Raw genomic sequence first — 23,389 nt, 5'->3', positions numbered from 1 at the left:
GAATATGTTATGAAGGGAATCTGGGACCTTCTGAATGCAATGCAGATGCTCCATTACTCTGCTTTGGCCCCTTCCCAAACTGTGGTTTATTAGATTTCTGCTGCAGAAAAGGCAAAGCTGCAGAAACAGTATTTTGTTCTGAACACCATTTTGCTCTTTTACAGCTGCAAAAGAACTGCCTGCTTTCATTGTGCAGTGACAGGATACTTCAGGATGTTCCGTTTAACAGGTGAGTTTGTCCTCCTGAGTTAGAGGTTCAGGTTCTTTGGCTTCTCAGGAGCAAATTATGACTTCTTAAACAGTTGTTACAGTTTAATGCTTGGAAGTTTGTATACTGTGGTTGTGAAAGAAGCTCCGTTTATCAGATCCACGTGCCTGCCAAAGGTTATAGGTCATTTTTCTTTTTCTGTTTCCCCGGGGTTTTTTTATATGATGATGATGATAATGATAATTTCTAGCCCTCCCTCCCCATGAGTGGGCTCAGGGTGGATTACAACCATGTCATAAAACAGATGAATCATTTAAATAAATTACATTAACATCAAAGTCAGCAATAAATACATATAAAATCCAAAGATGGCAGCTCTCTCCACATCATCCCAGCCAATGTAAGTAAGGGAGGAGGGAGTACGAGCAGATGTCATACTGCAACTTCGCATATAGGGGGGCAGATGTTATGTAGCCCCCCCTTACAGGAGACCGGTTGGGAGGCATTTCTAACACAATTAAGACTGGCCTCAACCAAACGCCTGGCGGAACATCTCCATCTTGCAGGCCCGCTGAAAAGACAAAGTCCTGGCGGGCCTGAGTGTCTTCCCAGGGCCGGATCGAGGGGGGGCAGGGGGGGTAGTCTGCCCCCGGCACCACCAGGGAGGGGGTGCTGGGAGCAGCTGCCAGCTGCCAGAGGGCTCAGGCAGCAGCGTGGGCAGCCTCGCAGCCCCCCGCGCTGCCTTTCGCCTGCCCCGCAGGACAGGGGGCGGCCAGCTTGCTGCGCACCCCCTGTCCTGCAGGGCAGGCAAAAGGCAGCGCGGGGGGCTGCGTGGCCGTCCGCGCCATTCGCCTGCCCCACAGGACAGGGGGCAGCCAGCCGCCCTGTCGTGCGGGGCAGGCGAATGGCGCGGGTGGCCACGCTGTCTTTTGCCTGCCCTGCAGGGCAGGGGGTGCCCGGCAAGTCGTCCGCCCCCTGTCCTGCGGGGCAGGCGAATGGTGCGGGCAGCCTCGCAGCCCCCCGCGCTGCTTTTGCCAGCCCTGCAGGGCAGGGGGTGCGCGGCAAGCCAGACGCCCCCTGTCCTGCGGGGCAGGCAAAAGCAGCGCAGGGGGCTGCGAAGCCGTCCTCGCCATTTGCCTGCAGGGAGACGAATGGCGTGGGCACCTTCCCAGCCCCACACGCTGCCTCCGTTCTGCCCTGTGTGATGACATCACCGAAGTGATGTCATCACGCAGCTCGGGGAGCGCACGCGGGGAGCGCGCGCACGTGAGGTGGCCGGCCAAGGGTTGCCCCGGGCATGGGCAACCCTAGATCCGGCGCTGTGTCTTCCCACTAGGTAGGGGCCAGGACTGAAAAGGCTCTGGCCCTGGTCAAGACCAGCTGAGCCTCTCTGGGGCCAGGGACACCAGTAGATGTTTTCCCGACAATCTCAAGGGTATATATGGGGAGAGGCGGTCCCTCAGGTATGTTGGACCCAGTCCGTTTATGACTTTAAAGGTTAAAACCAAAACCTTGAATCTGATCCGGAACTCTACAGGAAGCTAGTGCAGCTGCTGTAAGATCGGGGTAATGTGTGCCCTGTGCAGTACTCCCATCAGGACACGCTCAACCGCATTCTGGACCCCCTGTAATTTCCAGTCAGACTCAAGGGAAGCCCTGCGTAGAGCGAGTTACAGTAATCTAATCTGGAGGTGACTGTTGCATGGATCACTGTGGTTAGGTCATGGGATGACAGACAGGGTGCAAGTTGCCTAGCTTGCCAAAGATGAAAAAAACGCCAACTGGGCAACTGCTGCAACCTGACCCTCCATTGATAGGGAACAGTCCAGCATCACTCCCAGGCTCCTGACTGATGGTGCTGGTTTTAAAAACCCTGCTTCTACAGAAGGCTTTAGCTCAGTCCCATTTGACATAACAGCAGAATTTAGACCAAATGGCTTTGGATTGCATAGCTAATTAACTGTACAGTAGTCGAGTTTCAAGGGATGTTAGTATTGAGAAGAAAAATCAATGAAGACAATAAGGTGCCAACTTTGTTTGAGCAATAAACAGTACCAAAACGGATGTTAAATCCATTTACTGACTTTTGTTCCATGCTTAATAGTATGTCATGGCTTAATGGACACAAAAGGGAAGTGGCACCTGACACTGGATATAGTATCCTGAAAATGTCACTTTTTAAAGCAAACATTTCTAGCCCTCTGGTTGTGAACAATAACAAGAGAAAGGTTAGAAATCAGAGCAGGGATTAATAGGGTCTTTAATAGTTAAGGACCTTGCATTATTCCAGGTTGCTTTCCTGCAGCTACCTGCTCATCTCTCCATCCCATTCTTGACCATGAAACCCTCCAATTTATCTGAAAGTTGGACTCTCTAAACCCAATTTATAGTTTGATTTTCTTATTCTTTCCCAGTCACAGAATGTATATGTACGAAGTATACAACAGCCTGGCACTAATCGCTCACTTACAGTGCAATCCTATGTCGAATTACTCTAGTCTAAGCCCACTGAAACCAATAGATGTAGAATGTAGTAATTGGGCATAGTATTGCCCTGCCACTGCAAGTGTCCCTGAGGAGTTTGTAAGAGCCCAAGTAGACATAATGGCATCCTTGTGGCCACCATGAGGCTGCCACCATTTTAAAGTGATTTCAAAATGCCACGATGGCCTGATCCTCACTGAGCCTGCAGCCTGGCAGCCTGAGGCACTCTTGTCTTGCTCTATGCCTTATCAAGTGCTGAAAAGCCATACCCTCTTTCCTGCAGCTGTTTCAGCATGAGAAAAGGCACAGTGGGGGAAACAAGAGCACCCAGCTGTAGGCCCAGTTGGGAGCAGGCCCTCACAGCATTTCAGAATCACTTTAAAGCAGTGGTGGCATCCTCATGGAGGTCAGGAGGATATCCTCACATCTAGTTTGGCCCTTAAACAAACTATTTAGGTATAATATATATGTAGAAAGTTAGCTGTGATGAGAACCATGTTTGAAAAATTCTCAAGGCAGGAACAAAGATTGCAAAATATATCTGTGTCCATGAACAGCTATGCTTGATGTGTGCAAAGAAACTGATGTTGGTAAGAAGCCAGTGCAGGGGGAATACGGCATGCCTTTGTCATCTTCTAAGTGTATGATGCCATTCTTTCTTGAGTCACAGAACTAATTTGGAACCTGTGCCCCAATACCTCTTCTGGCCTCTTTCACAGAATCACAAATGTCCTTTCCTGTTCACTTCTTAAGCCTTAGGTTCTGCCAGCTGCCCAAACACTGCAAACTAAGTTGTTGCAAAGCATAAAGCACCAACCAACATCATTTCCTAGAACTGCTTGTGCCCGTCCCCATTGAGGTGAAAATCCCTTCCCAGCCTCACCATCCAGTGGCCAATTGAGATCCAGAGCACGCCCTGCTTACTGTTTATGCTGAAGCTCTAGGGTGGGCTGGTAGGAAGATGAGCTCTACCAAATTGTTTGTCCAAAGCAACATGTTTCTTTTAAGTGATGGTGGTGCCAGTTGGAAAGAAAACATTTTCTTCATTATTAGTGCCTGATGCCAGCGGAGCTTTTAAAATTTTGTCTTTGGGGACATAATCTAATTGCTTTTATTTTTGCTGTCTATGAGATGTGGCACATGGTGTTTTAGTTTCTCTAGATTTGTGAATTTTCTGTTGCCTTTCAGATTTGAAGCAGCCAAACTTGTCATGCAGTGGCTGTGTAACCATGAGGATCAGAATATGCAGAGGATGGCAGTGGCTATCATCTCCATTCTTGCTGCAAAGGTGTGAGATTTTTAGTTTTCACCACTGTAATATTTCTAACCTCTTTGAATCCTCTAACATTAATCCAAATATTTTTTTCTTACAGCTTTCCACAGAGCAAACAGCTCAACTTGGTGCAGAACTCTTCATTGTTAGGGTAAGCTAAGTGCTATATACATAATGCAGTGCACAAAAGTTGATTGATATGGCAAAAACTGCAGCCCCATGAATCAGAGACCTTCCTCACTATCTCGCTTGCAGCATGGCCTGAACTTGCCAGACCTGGGAGCCATGTAGACTTGGCCTCCTGGGGACACATCACAAAAAGTGAAAGTCTAAAATACTGACTTTAGTTGAAAACCTTTCTGGGTCACCTACTCCCTGGTATGTAGTCTTCAGCTATTCCATATGATGCCATAACAAGCACTAGAAGGCTCATAATTCCAGAGAAGTAGCCACGTTAGTCTGTTGCAGCAAAATAAAATGGAAGTCCAGTGGCACCTTGAAGACTAACAAAGTTATTCCAGCATAAGTTTTTGTGAGATAGACTTCAATTCATAAGATGTATAGAGTAAAGTATAAGGAAGAGAATGTGTACCAGGTGAGACAACGGGACAGCAGGACAATCTGGATGGAATGATGGAATTACCTGAGTGGCAGACTGATAAAGGTCTGAACAAAGTTTAAGGCCAGATTTAGCTTAAAAGCCATTGAAATTTTCCAGGATGTAAGCTTTCATGAATCAAAGCTCAGATACCAGCTAAGATCTGTTTGATAAAGCCTAGGATGTGGCTTCCTGGGCTCATGATTGTTTTATCAAGGCACGTTGTCCTGCCCAAGATTGCTGCTTGAGACAACAAGATGAACTGCTTGTTAACAACTGAATGGTGTAGTGATGAGGACTGAGACTGAAAGACCCATATTCAAACACCCACTCAACTGCAAGGTTCACTGGGTGAACTTGAGCCAGTCAGTCACTGTTAGTGTAGCCCTCCTGACTGAGCTGATGTAATGATAAAATGGAGGGGGTGGAGGGGGGAGAACAGCACATGAGTTGTTTACTGAAAAGGTGAGATAACAGTGTGATAGATCATTAGCAAGAAGATCTTTTCATAAGTAAGTGGAAAACTGTTGCAGATACTCATGAGTAAGTGATCTGGTCTGCCATCTGAAATGCAGCTTAGGGCACCTATCCATGAGGAGGACAACAACTGTCCGCTCCGTAAGAGGAGCCTTCTTTCTTACAAGTGGATTTACTGCAGAGCTGTAGCCTTCATCAAATCTGTTCTCAAGTTGGAATGCCTCCTTCTTGTTAACATGTATCCATGTGCTGTGAATTTGGTGTGTGAATCCATGGACTGCACACACGCAGAGTAACAGAGGAATGCCAGCTGGAGGCACAGCTGTTTTTCAGAGTTTAAAGTGGTAGTGGCAGTGATGGAGGCATCATTTCTATAGTGTGTACATATTCATCCCATTCACTTTTTCAAGGTTTTTTACTTTGATATAGTGATTTACAAAGAAGCAAAACCTGTTTGACCAGAGATGAGAATGAGACAAAAATGGGGGGGGGGACTAGATTTGTTTGCCTCTTGTTGACCTGGAAAGGCTCATACATAGCTCTCTTTTCTAGTTAAGAGTTAGTACTGTGATGTTCCTCAACTCCTAGCAAACTACGCATAATGATTGCAGCCCTATTTTTTATACCTAGATCTTCCTCTAATGGTATATAAAAGCAGGAAGGTATGCTCCAATTTTTAGGTTCAAAGGGGCTGATGAGTGATGATACCTGCCCTAACCCCTCTGTAGCCCAGCTGCCTTTCTCTGTTTGTGCCCCTATGCAAGCCCACCTGGGAGAGACACGTCAGAACAGAAGTTGTGTGGAGGCAGATCATGGGCAGGGGGAGGGAGTTTTGCACACCTACTCCTTTTCCTCTACAAACCTGGAGCCCTAACATTCCTCCGGTTATTTATAGTCTGCCTTTTTCAGTGAGACTCAAGGCAGATCACGTAATGCAAGTCAAATACAATCAACAGCATGGGATATCCAACAAAAGAGTGCAGTGCAGTTTGGAATGGCAAAAATCTGAAAACAAGCAGAAATCTGAAAGAGCTGAAAGAAACATGAAACAAAGCATAAGCATTTAAACATGACACATTAAAAATGCAGAAATTACATGGCGGGAGCATACTTAACAGACAGAACACAGTAGTAGAGTCCACAGTCCGTGTCACATTTGCCAAAGCATCTTTCTGAACAATTTCATTACAGTATAGCCATCCTGCCTGTGTAAAAAAGCCCTTTTGCATAGTTTGTTGAAAGCCACGAGAGTGGGAGCCTTCCTAACCTCATCAGACATAAGGTGGGGGGCTACAATAGAGAATACAGTTCTGCAGGCAGTTGTTGATTTTGCCTATCTGCAGGGTGGCATCTGCGGCAGGCCCTGTCATGGCAGAGCACAGGGAGGAAGGCAGTTCTGCTGATATGATAGACCAAGGCCATGAAGAGCTTTATTTGTGCCAGTACCTTGATTTGAGCCTGGTAACTGAAGGGCAGGCAATGGAGTGACTGCAAAATGGGAAATAATGCACATGCTCCATCTAGCTCATGATAATTACTGAGCTGCAGCATTCTGTACCAGTTGGAGTTTCTGAGCTGACCTCAAGGGGTGACCTATGTAGAATGCATTAGTCAAGTCTCGATGTTACTGTGGCATGGATACAGGTGGCCAGATCAACCATACCACATTGGGGGTGGAGGGATCTTATAGGCTAGACCGAGTTAGAAGAAAGTGTTATTTTGCAGCTACACTAACTTGCTTCTCCAGCAGCAATGCTGGATCGATTTTAAGTCCTGAGGTCTTTACTGAATCAGCAAGGATCAGCTGAACCCTGTTGAAGGTGGGAAAGTGAGTTGAACCAAAAGAATCTACCAACCATCTCCATGTGTGCTTTGAGCCTCAAATAGCTGAGACTTGAAACAGCTGGGTAATTCACCCAGGCAACAGTCATATTTGTTTCCCCCCCCCCTTTTTTAGCAACTACTTCAAATTGTAAAGCAAAAAACAAATCAGAATGTAGTGGATACTACTCTCAAGTTTACACTGAGCGCACTTTGGAATCTCACCGATGAGTCTCCAACCACATGTCGGCACTTTATTGAAAACCAAGGGCTGGAACTCTTCATGAAAGTCTTAGAGGTAAGAACGATTGTCTGCCAACTATCATACTGCCTACGCAGTCCAGTGTCCACATGTAGAGTTTAAATGTTACAAATCTGGTTGGGGAGGTATGCATGGACAGCATAAAAGACAGCTGTACTCACAGCAGAGATGCCTTTTACAGAAAAATAGCTGTGAGTGAGGTTGCATATACAAGCCAAAGAAGCAGTTGTGGTGGGGAGAAATTGAGCTCAGTGGGATTAAATGGTGGGTTTCTCCTGAACCTAAATCCCCCTCTAACCCCTCCCCAACCTTTTTTGCTGATGGGGGGCACTCAGAGACCTTAACCATTCTGCCATACAAACCATCACAAGGAGGGAAAGAGGGTGGAGGCTTACGTTACCTTCTCTGATGTAACCACTGCTGCTGCTTGAAAGGAAAGGCCTTCTAGAAGGATCCTTTTTCCTGGTGTCATTTGGATGGTCGTAATAAAAGGTATTAGGTGGATCACATTCTGGTTTTCAGGCAAGAAAGCGCTTACTCCTTAAGAAAGCACTTACTCCTAACCAGCATCCTCAGCAATGGAGAAGGTGAACCCCCCACACCACCACCAATTGTAATCTTTGAACTTAATCTCTCCTTTTTCCTGGTAAAAATCCCCTGTTCCTTCTCTCCCGCCGCCAGTCCTTACCCACATATCTAAAATCATTATGTGCGGCAGAGGAATAGGCCTAGATGAAGTATGCTCTTTGCTTAGCGTCTCAGTCCTTCATTTGCTCTGCTTCTCCACCAAAATTGTATTTAGGTTTTAAATTTGTAGACTATTCATTTTCCTCAGAGAATTTTCTTTTTAATATAAAAATATTTATTAAATATTTATTGAATTGTCACATATTTCTGTTCTGCTTTTACAGTCTTTTCAAACAGAATCTTCTATCCAACAGAAAGTTCTTGGCCTTCTGGTAAGATGGACATAATAATACATGCTCTTTTTTATGGAATGCCAAACATTAATTCTTTGCCCTCTAGAAATAATTAAGAGTCTGGTGACTTCTAACAAGATTTCATTCCAGCATAAGCTTTCATGGGCTAGAGCAGTCTAATCTTTTCTTTAATTCTATATGGACTTAAGAAGGCAGAGAGTGCATTTGGATGTGTTCCAGCAAACACTGCCTGCTTGTTTCCATTTTATTTTACGGGAGCAGTATTGAAATAAAAGAAGAGTCCTGCTGGAGAGGACAAGAGTCCATCTAGTCCAGCATCCTTTTCCCAACAGTGGCCAGCAAGCTGGCTCTGGGAAGCCCCAAGCTGAGCATTATTGTATTGTGTTAAGAACATAAGAAGAGCCTGCTAGATCAAACAAGTGGTCCATCAAGTCCATCATATTGTTAACACAGTGGCCAACCAATTTCCCTGGAGGGCCAAATGAACAGAGCATAAAGGCTGAGATCTTCCCCTGCTACTACCTCCCAGCTCTGCTATTCAGAGCTTTGCTGCCTCTGTCATAGAATCATAGAATCATAGAGTTGGAAGGGGCCATACAGACCATCTAGTCCAACCCCCTGCCCAGTGCAGGATCAGCCTAAAGCATCTCTGATAAGTATTCATTCAGCCTCTTCTTGAAAACTGCCAGTGAGGGGGAGCTCACCACCTCCCTAGGCAGCTGATTCCACTTTTGAACTACTCTGACCGTGAAAAAGTTTTTCCTAATATCCAGTCGGTACCTTTGTGCATGTAGTTTTAGCCCATTGCTTCGCGTCCTACCCTCTGCTGCCAACTGGAACAGCTCCCTGCCCTCCTCCAAATGACAGCCTTTCAAATATTTAAAGAGAGCAATCATGTCCCCCCTCAACCTCCTCTTCTCCAAACTAAACATTCCCAAGGCCCTCAGCCTTTCCTCATAGGGCTCAGTCTCCAGACCCCTGATCATCCTCGTCGCTCTCCTCTGCACCCTCTCGATTTTGTCCACATCCTTTTTGAAGTGAGGCCTCCAGAACTGCACACAATACTCCAGGTGTGGCCTGACCAAGGCAGTATAGAGAGGGGCTATGACCTCCTGCGATTTCGATGCTATGGCCCCTTTGATACAACCCAAGATTGAATTAGCCTTTTTTGCCACCGCATCACACTGACTGCTCATATTCAGTTTACAGTCCACTCTTACCCCAAGATCCCTTTCACATATACTACTGCCCAGAAGTGTATCCCCCATCCAGTATTTGTGCTTCTCATTTTTGTGGCTGAGATGTAATACTGTGCACTTGTCTTTGTTGAATTGCATCCTATTCACAGCTGCCCACTTCTCCAGAGTATTCAGGTCTTGTTGAATTTTAATTCTATCTTCTTGGGTGTTTGCTACCCCTCCCAATTTGGTATCATCAGCAAATTTAATGAGCAGCCCTTCCACTCCTTCATCCAGATCATTGATAAAAATATTGAAAAGTACCGGGCCCAAAACCGAGCCCTGCGGCACCCCACTGGACACCTCCCTCCAATCTGATGAAACGCCGTTGACCACCACTCTTTGAGTGCGGTCCTCCAACCAGTTCCCTATCCACCGAACTGTCCTATAGTCTACTCCACAGTCTTCCAGTTTGCCCATCAGAATGTCATGGGGGACCTTATCAAAAGCTTTACTGAAATCCAGATAAATCACGTCAACAGAGTTCCCCCAATCCAGTAAGCTGGTCACTCGATCAAAGAAGGAAACCAGGTTGGTCGATGGAGGCTCCCTTCAGTCACCATGGCTAGCACCCATTGATGGGCCTGTCCTCTGAAAATCTCTCTAACTCCCTTTTATCTGTTTATTTTCAGTCTCTTTTTCTTGTATTTGCCATTTTTTTATCACCAACTGTCTCAAACGGGTATTTTATTGAATCTCCCAGGACCATTAGAGGTTGCAAACACCATTCTGCGAGACTCATACACTTATTCTGCAATAATGTGCATGTTAGAGCAGACTAATTCTTGTTTACTGTAGAAAGCATATTTTGAAATGAAACTAGTTTGGTACTCATTGGTGCTCCAGTCATAATATATAGAACAAGCATATTAATCACAGGGGCTCTTCTTAATTTTATACCCAGCTGTTTGTTCATACTGAAGTGCTTCACTTTTGTTTTCTTGCAGAACAACATAGCAGAGGTGAAGGAACTGCATTCGGAACTGATGTGGAAGGACTTCATAGACCACATCAGCAAGCTCTTGCATAGTGTTGAGGTGGAGGTCAGTTACTTCGCTGCTGGGATTATTGCTCACTTGATATCACGAGGAGAACAAGCCTGGACGCTGAGTCGGAACCAGAGGACCTCTCTCCTAGAACAGCTGGTATAGATGTGAAAGGAAATTCTGCCTGCTGTTGTTCTAGAACAATGTTGTTAACATGGATAGTTATGTGTCTCTTTCATTGTGTTACAGCATTCTGCTATTTTGAAATGGCCTACGCCAGAATGTGAAATGGTGGCATACAGGTAACTACAGTCTTAATGTAAAGCTTGCAAAAATACTAAGCTCCTTTACTGTTTAACTTGCCATGAATGATACGTTTCTGGCTGCAACATTACAAGCTGTCAAGGCCAAATAGTGAGGCTTGGGACAATGTCAAACCTCCACTGAACCATTTCTTCCATAATTGTCTCATTTAATGCAGTTACTACTGCTGAGCTGTGCTCAGGTTATTGGGGGGGGGAGGCATAGTACCAATGCAACTCCTTATAAGGGATGGGTAAGTACTGGCTCAGTGGGTATGCTTTGCCCACCTGAGGCACATCCTACCATGGGAAAACCTCTGTGCAGGCAGGGGGAGCTGAGGGAATTTCAGAAGCAACAATTCCAGAAGCAACAATTTTAGAGCTAGTGGACACGTTGGGCAGTATCCTACAATCCATGTACAGATGTTTTCTTGTGTGTCCTGTCCCTTGCTGCAGCTCTTTCCAACTCTCAGAAAGATAATTCCTGGAGTGGCAGAATCCATGCAGCTATGAAGATCAACAGGCTGGAGTGAGATGAAATCCCTCCCCCTAGTGGAGCTGCACTTGTGGAAGATGGAGGGACTTCAAGTCCTTTCCTCACTCCAGCCTCCCTACCAGTACAGCTGCTCCTTAGCACAGATCCTGATGATCTTTTAGGGGTGAGAGGAGGTGACAGTTGTACTTAGCCAGACATGTTTGGAGCAAGCCAACACCTACTGCCAGCATCTCAGGGATTTGCCTTGAACTGGGCTCGTAGCTGTGCAGGTCTGGCAGGCAGTGACGGGCATAAGCCATGCCTGTTGCCTTCTCCCACAACACAGGCCCCAGCAGTGTTGCCAGTGTCTTGGTTGCTTGGGCCCTCAGGGGCCAAGCAAAATGATCTGATGTCCCATTGTTGGCATGTGTGCCAGGGATTACCCATCCTGGCTTATTCTATGACTGCTAGCTGTATGTTCATCTGGATGTTTAGTTAGATGGCTGTTGCAGAGTGGGTGAGGCTGAGGATCCTAGTCCTAGCCTTGTCTGCAGTTTTCCTGCCAATTGGCCTGCTTCTGACCAAAAGGTGAGCTTTGCCTTTTTGCCAGCGTCCCCTTTTCTGGGATCCAAACCCCTGTTTGACACATGGGAGCTTTGCCACAGTAAAGTATAGGGGAGTTGACCAGAATGCCTTCTGTGAATGTGCAGTTGTGAGTTCTCTCATTTGTGTCCTGGTGTTGGTGCCCCCCTTACCAGAAAGCTGCTGCTCCTTGTCTACCTCAAGACCTGAATCCTTGGGTAGGAGAGGTCTTGAGTGTTCTGTCACGGTTGCTTCTGTCAGGTGATGTGCTTGTCTCTTTTGTGGCAAGGGTTCTTTTAAATCCTACTATTGCCCAGGCATAAGGGCAAGTTTCTATTTAAAATATGTATATACCTGCCTTTCTCCTGAATACCTCAGGTCATCAGGTGTATAATAACAGTATAAAAATAATTTAAAACTGAATAAAAATGAATATTAAAACTTCTATAGTACATAAAGTCCATATTAAAATTCAATCTCAGAACATGTTATACCCTGCTAGAAGTAATTCCCTTTTCTCAAGGTCAGGTTGTCTCAAAAGCTTTGTAGAATAATTCTGTCTTGTAGCCTTGCTGAAAAGTCAGGAGGGTAGGAGTCCCCTTACCTCTTCTGGCAGGCTATTCCACAGATAACAGGACAGCCACTGAGAAAACCTGAGCCCAGGTCATTGACGAACATGCTTTAGGATAACGGGTTATCCTGGCAGTAGACTTTGCTGGGAAGAATAACACTTCCACATAGGAATAAGCAGGGAGATGTGGTCCATGTTCTGGGAAAGTGGACTGAAGCAGGGGTGAGCTGCAGGCTCCATGCTGAGGATAGAGGTAAAGGGCCTAGAAAATCTCATGGATGCAGCCATGGCTATAGTTATATATTTAATAGTTTTATGTTCTACTATTGTATGTATGTGTTTGGTAGAGAAACATACAGAGCATACTGTAATCATGTGACTCTTTTGGTTTCTGATAATTGTGAAGGTGACTCCCTGCAAGCTACAGAGTGAGCACCACCGATCTAGATGAACAAAGCAGTGCAGAACTGGAGATAAATTTCCCTCCCCAGCAAGGCACTAAACCACAGAGACATGGTGGTTAGATCCAGAGGTGGGGGTGGGGTCTTGGAAGGCCTCTGACTAGAAGCAGGGGGGCAAATGTTAGTCCATGGAGCCTTTTAAAACAGTAGTGAAGGCAACTCACAAGAGTAAAGAGGGCAAGTGACCCTTGGTGTTTCTGTAATTCAACAGCAGCTCATAGAGAAGACAAAAACATCAATTATCCTAAGTATGATCTGTTTTTATAGAGATACGGCTTGATGCCTGATCTTTTGCACAGGGATGAAAAATTGTATCAGTATTGAAAAGATCTTACTCTCAGGGTGCTGTGATGAGGCTATTGATGTTTTAGGTGCTTGAGTAGACTGGACCTCTACAAACAATGTGGTTTCTGAGAGCAATTGTTTCCCATCTATTATGCCCAGTCCATGTGACTTCCTTGAAATGTGTCAGGCTGTGGCTTGGAGGTGGATCATTTGCTTGACAAGTTTGGTCCCTGGCACCTCCAGTTAAAAGGATCAAGTAGTAAGTGATGTGAGAAACCTCTAACCCTGGAGATCCACTACTAGCCTGTGGCAGCCAGTATGGTATAATGGTTTAGACTGTCAGGCTAGGATCAGAAAGGCCCTGGTTCAAATCCCGATTCTGCCATGGAAGCTTACTGAGCAACCTTGGGTCAGCCACTCTCCTTCAGCCTAACTTACCTTACTGGGTTGTTGTGAGGATAAAATGTGGAGCCACTTTGGATCCCTGCTGGGAAGAAAGACAGGGTATAAATGAAGTAAGTAATACTGACCTTGATGGACCAATGGTCTGATTCAGTGTAAGGCAGCTTCATGTGTTCATATGTCATGAACCATTATGGGATATTGCTTAGGAATTTAACTAGTGATGAGTTGCAGATTTTCTCTGTTCTTTGCTTTCTTCTCATTTCTTTGTATTTATTTATTTACCTTCCAATTTATTTATTACCTAATGGGGACCCAAAGCTGCTTACATTGTTTTCCTCTCCTTCATTTTATCTTCTCAACAACCCTGTGAAGTCAGTTAGGCTGAATGTGTGTGACTGGCCCAAGGTCACCCAGCCAGCTGCCATGGCAGTGTCGAGATTTGAACCTGTGTCTCCAATAACTTTTCCTTTTTAAAAATATCTTAAATGCAATTGACACCAACAAAAGTACTGCATCTTTCCAGCAGTATCTCATCTGAACTCACTTGTTAAAGCAAATAAAGTAGCAGTATTTAGAGCTCAGAACTCATGGAGCCATTCTCCTCACCTGCAAGAATGAAATTAACAACGCTGGATTAGGACACTTTAGGATCTCTCTTACTTCACGCTGTTTTAAAGCAACCTCAGATCTTTGCAGTTTGGAGTAGAGGAATTATTTTTACTAAAATTGTTTCTCTTCTAAATTATCCACCCTCAACTACTTCCTACTCTGTCTCAAAAAAGATATGGCTGACTCCTCTCCCCCACTGTGCTGACATTTGCAGCTCCCCCAGGGCTGCTTTTGGTTCACAAAAATCCATACAGAGGAAGGTATATTATATGGCTATATGCTGTATCTGAAGATTTCTGTGTATTAATTTCTGTGTTTGGTCCCCCCACCTACCCACCCACCCAATTTTTCAGCACAAATTCCTTGAGCTGCAAGAAGAATGGGGAGGGGCACATCAACACAGCTGCAGCGACATAGAGTGTTCTCTCTCTTCCTTGCCCTCCCCCTCCTTTCATCTGTGGGTGGCATAAAATACAAGGAGGATATTGCACAGAATAAAATGCATTGAGGGCATGTTTTCCTTAATAGTACAGATAAGCTGACATCTTTTGTAGCAAAACATAATTGTGTTTTCTTTGTATTGTTGTTCTGATTATGCCAGCAGCAGTCTTGATGCTGCCTTCAAAGCAAGTGCTGGAGGTTCAAAGTGAGGAGATTTGCTTGTAGATTAGATTGGGTTGCTGAATTTGTAGAGGGGCTCTTGGAGGTGAAGCAGTGATATTGTCATGCACTTCGGTTGTAATAAAAAATTGCATGTTAAATTAGTAGAAAACTGAGGGAGCTGAGAACTCTTTATGGCTAACCTGTTTTCCCAAGCTACATAGATCCCTGGCTAAATAGTTGAAGTAGCTTAGGTTGTAGTAAAGATGTAAAAAATATCAACATGATTGATCCAACTTTTATTCTCCTCAATAGGTCATTCAACCCTTTTTTCCCCTTGCTTGGCTGCTTCACAACTCCTGGGGTACAGCTATGGGCAGTATGGGCAATTCAGCACGTCTGCAGCAAAAACCGTATGTACTGAAACAGAAGTCTGCATTTACAGCAACTCTTTCCACATGTAGTTGGAGTGATTACATAGATATGATAAATTCTAGTGAGGTTTAACTTTCCTGCTGCTTAAAAGTGCTTTGTCAAAAGAAAATAGGGAGTTTAAAGTACAGGTGGAATGCCTTCAAATACTCTCTGACAGCTTTATTAGAGGTGAAATGCAAAGTTAACAACATTATACAGAAACACAACTACTGGTACAATCTGTCCTGGAAGTAATTTACTATTTTGTACGTTTTAATTGCATCCCAACATGGTCCTCTACCATGCATGTACACTGCGTGTATATGAGCATTACTATACTGGCAGTTTTATTATCAGTGCTTCCCCTGAAGATCCCTAGCATGAAACATGTGGTTACTCAACCACTTCAGATGTAAGTGCTGAGACTTGTTGTGCAGCTGTCTGGATCTGGGGGATGATGAAGGCATGTGTATGCAGATGCTAAGTGAGAGCATACTTAGTGTTAGCTTTGCATATACAACAAGCAGATAAGAAAATGATATGAGAACTGGGGTCTACTTGCTGTATCTTTGCTGAATGCTTCTACAGGTCTGGAAATAACTGTTACAGCTTAAAATCTGGTTAGGTGAAAAATGATGGAAGCAGCTGCTCTTAAAATATGCAATCTAATTGAATTTCTTTCCGTCCCCCTTTCTCATTCTAGCTGCCAGGTACTGCAGCATGTTAATTGAAGAAGGTGGACTGCAACATTTATACAACATCAAGGAAAACAGCCAGACAGATCCAGATGTTCAACGAATTGCTATCTCTATTTTAGATAGTTTAGAAAAACATATTTTGCGGCATGGGCGGCCACCTCCTTGTAGAAAACAGTCAGAAAAATAGCAGAGAATAGGCATATAACATCCTCTAATAATCCCTTGCGAAGTGTCTGTAGTTGGAATGACGTCTGTTCCAGTGATCACCATTAAAGCTTTTGCCAGCATAAAAGCAGATGCAATGCACAGCTGGCAAACAGTGTCTTTAATGGTCTCTTCAGATAAGGGTTTTCATGAGGATCTAGGATGCATTCCTAAACTGGTTATATCTGGAGGATCACTGCTGGCTGAGAAAAGTAGAGATTGTACAGTTCAAATGCACACTCCAAATGAAACCTCTAAGAATTTGTGAGTTGAGGTACAGAAAGCTATTTCTGCTTGCATCATCCATAGCTGTGTTTAAATAGATCAGTTCACCAACTCAGTGTTTGAATAGAACTGTTTGTGCTTATAAAGTTGACACTGTTCAGCTTACAACGTCATGTGTTCACGCATTAAAACACAACAGTTCATGAGTAAGGTGACCAGTGATGTTTTGTTCTTCCAGAAATCTTTTAAAACCCATATAGAGCCTGTAGGGTCATCTCATATTTCCCATCCTTTATCTAAGCAGGAACATCTGAGTTTTGAATCCTTTGTTTTCCCTGATATGCTAAAGGAAAGAATCTGTAGGAAAATATATATGTTCTTCGCTAGGAGTCCCAGGCATGAGAGAGAAAGGAATTAATTACAGTTGGAAAAGAAAACATTAATGCTATTACCCTTGTTAAAATTAAATATATGTTGAACAGAAGAATGAGGCAAATGGTAGAGCTGTCCACCAAAAACAGCGTAGAACTTCCTTACCCACTGGGATTGTATGAGACCAAGGATATCTGATCACCTTATTTATGAAAGACTATTGATTGCTTTGGCTGTGTCCCGTAAATACTTTGTCAGTATTTGTGCAGTGAACTTCATGTGCAAGGCACCATGATACAAAATCTCACCCAACATCTTATATGAAGTTTGGTGTAAATTACATTGTTGTGTGGAGTATTAAAGTTTTGCATAAAATTTCCCATGGTTAAAAACTTTCTCTGAAGTTTATCTGTTAATTGTTATCTATAACTGCTTTGTGGAACAAAATGGAGCTAGCAATATTACACAGAAGCTTAGTATGAAGGAGAGCAGATGAAAACAAATGGTAATGTAAGTTAAGCTTTTTATTTCTAAAGTAATTTGCTTCACAAATGGAAAAAAAAATCCAAGCTCTTTTTATAAATTGGATAGGGGGTAATCTAGTCACATTGCTGTATGCAACATTGTGTGCATACATATGCAGAGCTACTTGAGAGTTTCTTTCCCAGAAAAGTAATGAAGTATGAATTCAGTAAGAAAATGAAAGGTTCTGAGTGCAGGCAGCCTTGCTGCTTTTAAAAGAAAACTTGGTTGAACACTGTTGTATTGTGAGTTGATGGGGAAAGGGCACAGGCAGTGAATGAACAGAAAATTGTTTCAGCTGCTGGCCATAATAACAGCAAATGAATAAATACAAAAAAATTGCTATCAGTAGCAAACTAAGAGAAACCAATTTGTATACATGTCTTTGTGACAGTAAATCAAATATGTATTAATAATTCTGGAGCTGATTTTATCAAATCCCAGAGAAGTAGACATGTTAGTCTTTAATCACAAGACTAACACATTTATTGTAGCATAAGTTTCCACAAGCCACCATTTTAGTCTTTAAGGTGCCACAAAACTTATTTTTGCTGCAATAGACTCTCTGTTGTTTTTATAGATGCCCAACAGTTAGATTCCTACCAGATCGTCTGTTTCTTGAAAACGAGGGCCAGGAAGAGTTTCTGTGCAAGATAAGAGCTGGCAACTAAGGAGAGATCCAAAGTGTATAAAAGTAACTTGGAAGAAACGAATAGCAGACCTTCCTATAGAACTGTAGAATCATTGAGTTGGAAGATGCCTTACAGACCATCTAGTCCAACCCCCTGCCCAATGGAACAACAGTCTAAAGCATCCCTGACAAATATTTGTCCAGCCACTCCTTGAAGACTGCCTATGAGGGGGAACTCACCGCATCCCTAGGCAGCCAATTCCACGCTGATTTACTGTTCATTTTTTCTCCAGATAAAAAGTTTATTGAAAAAGAAAAATACAACAACAGTACATAAAAAGACATAAACAAAATATATTACAGCACATTTAAGCTAGAAAAGATTGCTCCTCTCCATCTACTTACTTTATACTCAGCATTTTATATTCAACATTATACTCAATATTTTATATTGAGGATATTCTATATTCAACATTTAAAAATATTTTATATTCAACATTTAAAAATATTATTTTTCTAATTATTCTGTTTCCATAAAAACTATTCATAATTTTTCTTAATTACCAGCTACATACTCACCACTGGATTACTGTTAATGTGAAGAAGTTTTTCCTAATGTCCAGCCGGTACCTTCCCTCCTGTAGTTTAAACCCCTTATTTTGAGTCCTATCCTCCATTGCCAACTGGAACAGCTCTCTTCCCTAAGTGACAACTTTTTAAATACTTAAAAGAGTGCAATCATGTCTCCCCTCAAATTCCTCCAAACTGAACATTCCCAGATCCCTCAGTCTTTCCTCATAGGGCTTGGTCTCCAGGCTCCTGATCATCGTGGTTGCTCTCCTCTGCACCTGTTCCAATTTATCTACTTCCTTATTGAAGTGAGGCCTCCAGAACTGCACGCAATACTCCAGGTGAACCTGACCAATGCAGTATATAGTGGGACAATGACATCCTGTTATTTGGATGGTATGCCTTTGTTGACTAAGTCAGGTTGGACAGCTCTATCTTGTTTTATTCTGAGGTTTGGCAGACACAAATCCAACAATACTAGATATCTAAAAACTCCAACTAGATATCTAAAAAATCCAACAATACTAGATATCTAAAAACTCACACTGTTAATTGAACATGCTCCCTCTCGTGATCTGCCTAGTCATGAGAGGGAGGGCAGGAAGGGTTACGTCCGTGCTTAGTTCTTGTGGCCCCTTCTTACATGCCCAGGGTAATGCTGATCACCACCTTGGAGTTAGATAGCAATTTTCCCCAGGGCAGTTCACCTAGGGATCCTGACAGTGTTTTGCCATCTTCTGGGCATGGAGTAAAGGTCACTGGGTGTGTGTGGGAGGGAGGTATTTTTGAATGTCCTGCATTGTGCAGGGGGTTGGACTAGATGATCCTAGAGGTGCCTTCCAACCCTATGATTCTATGTAATAAAGTCAGGAATGTCTAAGCTGTTTTTGACTGTTCTAGGAGGCATAATTTGGCTAATCTCCCTTCATCTAGCCCTTGTAGTATGTCAGAATCATTAGGAAACTTGAAGAGAACTGAACAATGTCTTTATTATAGAAAGGGGAAGCCAGGTACATTGTATAGATAGACTAAGGCCACAAAAATAACCATTGAACTCTGTGGTACTTAGTTCCAAGCAATTTTTCTTTCTTTAAAACATCTGTATCTTGCTCAAAATTTTCAAGGTGGCTCACCAAAATGTCCATAACAACGAAACCATTAGATAGATTTATCTATATTATAATTACAAGTAACTCACCTAAACAATATACTAATAGTATAGCCACAGCACAGAAAATGAGCATAAATTCAAAAATGACAAAGACCTGGGAAAGTAAAAAAGTATTCATTTACTGAATAAAGGTGAATGGAAGTATAGGGGAGTCACTAAATGAGTCACTAAATTGGTACCATCTAACCTCAGAAGATGAGGATACAGAGAGCAGGGCGTCTGAAGAAAGTACCTTGGTTGGGTAGGCTCAGATGGGATCAGGTAGTCCTTAAAATATCCTGGTTCCAGTCCATTTATGGCTTCAAAGGTAAGAAGGAGCACTTGAGTTGACTATCAATGAAGTGCCTCCAAATCTGTTAAGCTACATTCCCAAAATTCTGTACCTATCAGCAATCTTACTTCTCCATTCAGAACCAATTTAAGTTCCTGAACAATTTTCACAGGCATGTCTCCATAAAGTGCATTGCAGTAGCTTGATCTGGTGTTGACCATAACATGGATTTCTGGGCAGATCTTGCTTTACCAGGAATAGATGTAGATGCTGAACCAACCGAAGCTGGTTAAAGATTACACTTGATTTTAGAGGAGTATATGTGTAGTCTGCTCTATCCAAAATAAAGAGAGTCATGTGGCATCTTAAAGACTGTTTATTATGGTTTAAGCTTTTGTCAGCCAGAGTCCACTTTGTCAGATACATGAGTTAACACTGTGTTACAAAACCTTGTACCAGAATAAATTTTGTTAGCTTTTAAGGTGCCACAGGACCCCTATTTTGTTTTGCTGCCGCAGACTATTGTGGCTACAAATGTGGATTTACTTTTCAGTTGTCAGAGAGATTTATACCCCAAACTACAAACAGCTTACTGGGATATGGGGGAGTTGAAGGTCAGAAGGCCTGTGTTTTAAAGGGCTACGAACACCGAACCTGTTTGTTAAGGGGATATGTTCTGTCCTGTTCGTTGTTTGTTGTTCATGGATGGCAACGGACAACAAACAGGGTGTTCAGAATTTTTTCCCCGTTTGTGCCCATATCTACTTGAGAGTCATGGATGACATTTTTATTATCTGGGCCCATGGTAAGGAGAACACTGACAAATTCCATCAGAGCTTTAATAACTTCTACCCCCGCTACCATCTTGAGCTTGAACCAGCTCATGCAGCAGGTCTGCTTTTTAGACACCACTGTACAAACTACATAATAGATACATAAATACTACTATATTGTAAGCCACTTCCCTGCATGCTTCTAACAACTGTCCATGCCACATGATCCATCGCCTACCTTATATCGCCTACATCTGCACCAGTCTTTCATATGGGACTGAACACATGCATGATTTATTATTTATTTATTATATGCACTCCTAAAACTACAATACCCAAGGAAGGGAAGAGACAGATTGAAAAGGCTAGACAAATACAAAAGAAGTACCAGCAGGGAAAACAACCAAACATAAGTACCTGTCACCTACAGCTTACAGCTAAAACCTCTCCAGCAATTCAGGGATCTACAACCTTTCCTGAAGATGATCCTAACAGGCTGTGGGGAGTAGGCCAGACCTTGCTTATAGACAGTCACCCAATCTGAAGATACCATCCACAAGCAATAGTAGACCACCGAATGGAAATAGAAACGCAAGGACCTGCCCTTGCAACATTCTCAGGTGCCAACTGTACTTCCATCCATTCCATTGACTAACACAGGACACAATGACATCAGCCCTATCAGCAAAGGATATTGTATATCTTATTTTATAGTTCACCTTTCTCACTGTGACACAAGGAGGATTGCAAAATTTAAGAACAATGCAACAGTATAATACAATAAACAATGTAATAAAACTGAATTATAAAATAAGTTGCTTTATTTCCAGTGAAGGCCTTGGAGGATTTTCCCCCTTACGTGTTTCTAGCATCTTTTTAAAAAGTTGCAAGTACTATTTACAGTTTGTCGGAATGGATATTTGATCATGAGTTTCATAGTGTATTTAATAGAGCTAATAGTGAACATTTTCTGGTCTGACACTATTCAGCTAGCCATACAATTTATAGCTGGTGTTTGGATTTTTAAATAGTTGTATGAAGCCACTATTTGACCACATTTGAGTAGTCATAATATCTAAAGGCTTAAAGACTGCCTTTAGGTTTTCAGGAGAATGGTGCAAGTTATTAAAATTATTAAGATGCACAACAAATCACAATTTCTTTTTATGTGAAGGCACCCCCAGGTTCCTGCTTTCCTTCCCCAGCCCTTCATGCAGAGCCATCTAAAGATTTTTGTAGCTAAACATATTTTATTGTCACAGCCCAACTCAAATTATAGTTTGCTGTCTTCTCTACAAACCAGAATTAAGCCAGAGTTTGGGCACAATGACAGAGTATGTTTTACTGTGAAAGCAGAAGTGTTTAGATCATTGTATGTGAGAAGGTAAGAAGGAGGGAAGGGAATTCTTGAGCCCTAGGCTCAAGACTTCAGGTCCTCGAGAATTACTAGTGTAACTGCAAATTATGGTTTATCATTCTGAATCATGTCACTATTCCATATATATGGTATAGTGGTTAAGAGCATGAGACTAATCTGGAGAGCCGGGTTTGATTCCCCACTTCTCCACTTGAAGCCAGCTGGGTGACCTTGGGCTAGTCATGGCTCTCTGGAGCTCTCTCAGCCCCACCCACCTCACAGGGTGTTTTGTTGTGGGGATAATAATGGCATACTTTGTAAACCGCTCTGAGTGGGTGTTAAGTCATCCTGAAGGGCAGTATATAAATCAAATGTTGTTTATTATTGTTGTTATCATATCATCATCATCATCATCATCATCATTATTATACTTCTACCCAAATCAGCATACCACATTTTCCCCTTCTACATTTATCCTCACAACAACCCTGTGGGGTAGGTATATATATCGAATGTTATTATGTTAGGTTAGGCTGAGATTACGTGACTGGCTCAAGACCACCCAGAAAACTTCCACGGCAGAATAGGGAGTTGAACATGTGTTTCCTAGATCTTAGTCTGACACTGTAACCACTATACAATATGTCATCTGACAATTAAACAGGGAATTGTTCTTCAGTGCATCCATCAAAGCCAAAAAGAGAACTACCAAAGAACCAACAAGAACTGCAAATGGTGGCACAAAAACACACGCTATTTATGTAAGAACTGAAGGACTGCTACACTGTCCCTTGTGTCAGGTTTCCAGAGGGGGACAACGAGAGTCTCAGGAAGATAAGTCAAGGGTCTGTCCATCCTTTCGACTGCCCTGGACCTATCCCTTTGAAGAGTAGATTTTCTCAGAGACTTCCTTCCTTCTTGTACCACACCTTCCTCTCTTTGCTAGGGTTGCCAGCTGCAGGTTGGGAAATTCCTGAAGATTTTGGGGATAGAGCCTGGAAAGGACAGTTTGGGGAGGGGAGGAACTTCAACAGGGTATATTACTATAGAGTCCACCTTCTAAAGTAGGCATTTTCACCTCTGAGGCCTGGAGATCAGTTAATAACAACAACTGCGCTTATATACCACTCTTCTAGACAGATTAGTGCCTCATCCAGAGTGGTGAACAAGTTAGTGTTATTATTATCCCCACAATACAGCTGGGGAGCAGGGGCTGAGAGGAGAGGCTTACCTAAGGCCACCTACTGAGCTCATGGCTGTAATGGGATTCGAACCAGTAGACTGCTGATTCACAGCCAAACCACTTAACCATTGTGCTACAGCAGTTGCAATTCTGGGAGATCTCCAGCCACCACCTGGAGGCTGGCAACCCTACCCATCTTGCCACCATGGGTGTAGAATGTGCTTGGCATGAAAATGTACTATACTAGGCAGCTATAAAGAATCCTGTCTTTATCCTTTCCTATCTGCAATGGAGTTCCAAGCAACTTCATGTAAATGTTAAATAGCAGGGTTGGTGGGGACAGACTAGTGGGTCCCATGGTCCAAATTTATTTACGTATGTTAAACCGTGACCTGGATAGCCCAGGCAAGCCCAATCTCA

General features: G+C 43.1%; 1 protein-coding gene across 1 annotated transcript in view; it reads left to right on the top strand.

Annotated features, from left to right (window-relative positions):
* The window catches only part of LOC129331051 (protein zyg-11 homolog B), a 44,061-nt gene extending 27,732 nt beyond the window's left edge, over positions 1-16,329 (top strand). Inside the window, exons 6-14 of the mRNA XM_054981372.1 lie at positions 165-229; positions 3,881-3,980; positions 4,066-4,116; positions 6,998-7,159; positions 8,035-8,082; positions 10,250-10,447; positions 10,538-10,590; positions 14,894-14,991; positions 15,696-16,329. Of these exons, the coding sequence (XP_054837347.1) occupies positions 165-229; positions 3,881-3,980; positions 4,066-4,116; positions 6,998-7,159; positions 8,035-8,082; positions 10,250-10,447; positions 10,538-10,590; positions 14,894-14,991; positions 15,696-15,877 (957 nt within the window). The 3' untranslated portion in view covers positions 15,878-16,329. The remainder of the gene's footprint in view (positions 1-164; positions 230-3,880; positions 3,981-4,065; positions 4,117-6,997; positions 7,160-8,034; positions 8,083-10,249; positions 10,448-10,537; positions 10,591-14,893; positions 14,992-15,695) is intronic.
* The last annotated feature ends 7,060 nt before the right edge of the window (positions 16,330-23,389 follow it).

The sequence above is a fragment of the Eublepharis macularius genome, chromosome 5 (genome assembly GCF_028583425.1).
Source record: "Eublepharis macularius isolate TG4126 chromosome 5, MPM_Emac_v1.0, whole genome shotgun sequence".
In the NCBI taxonomy this organism is placed as follows: Eukaryota; Metazoa; Chordata; class Lepidosauria; order Squamata; family Eublepharidae; genus Eublepharis; species Eublepharis macularius.
Note: the sequence above shows the minus strand (reverse complement) of the source record. Positions and strands in the feature narration are given on the sequence as shown.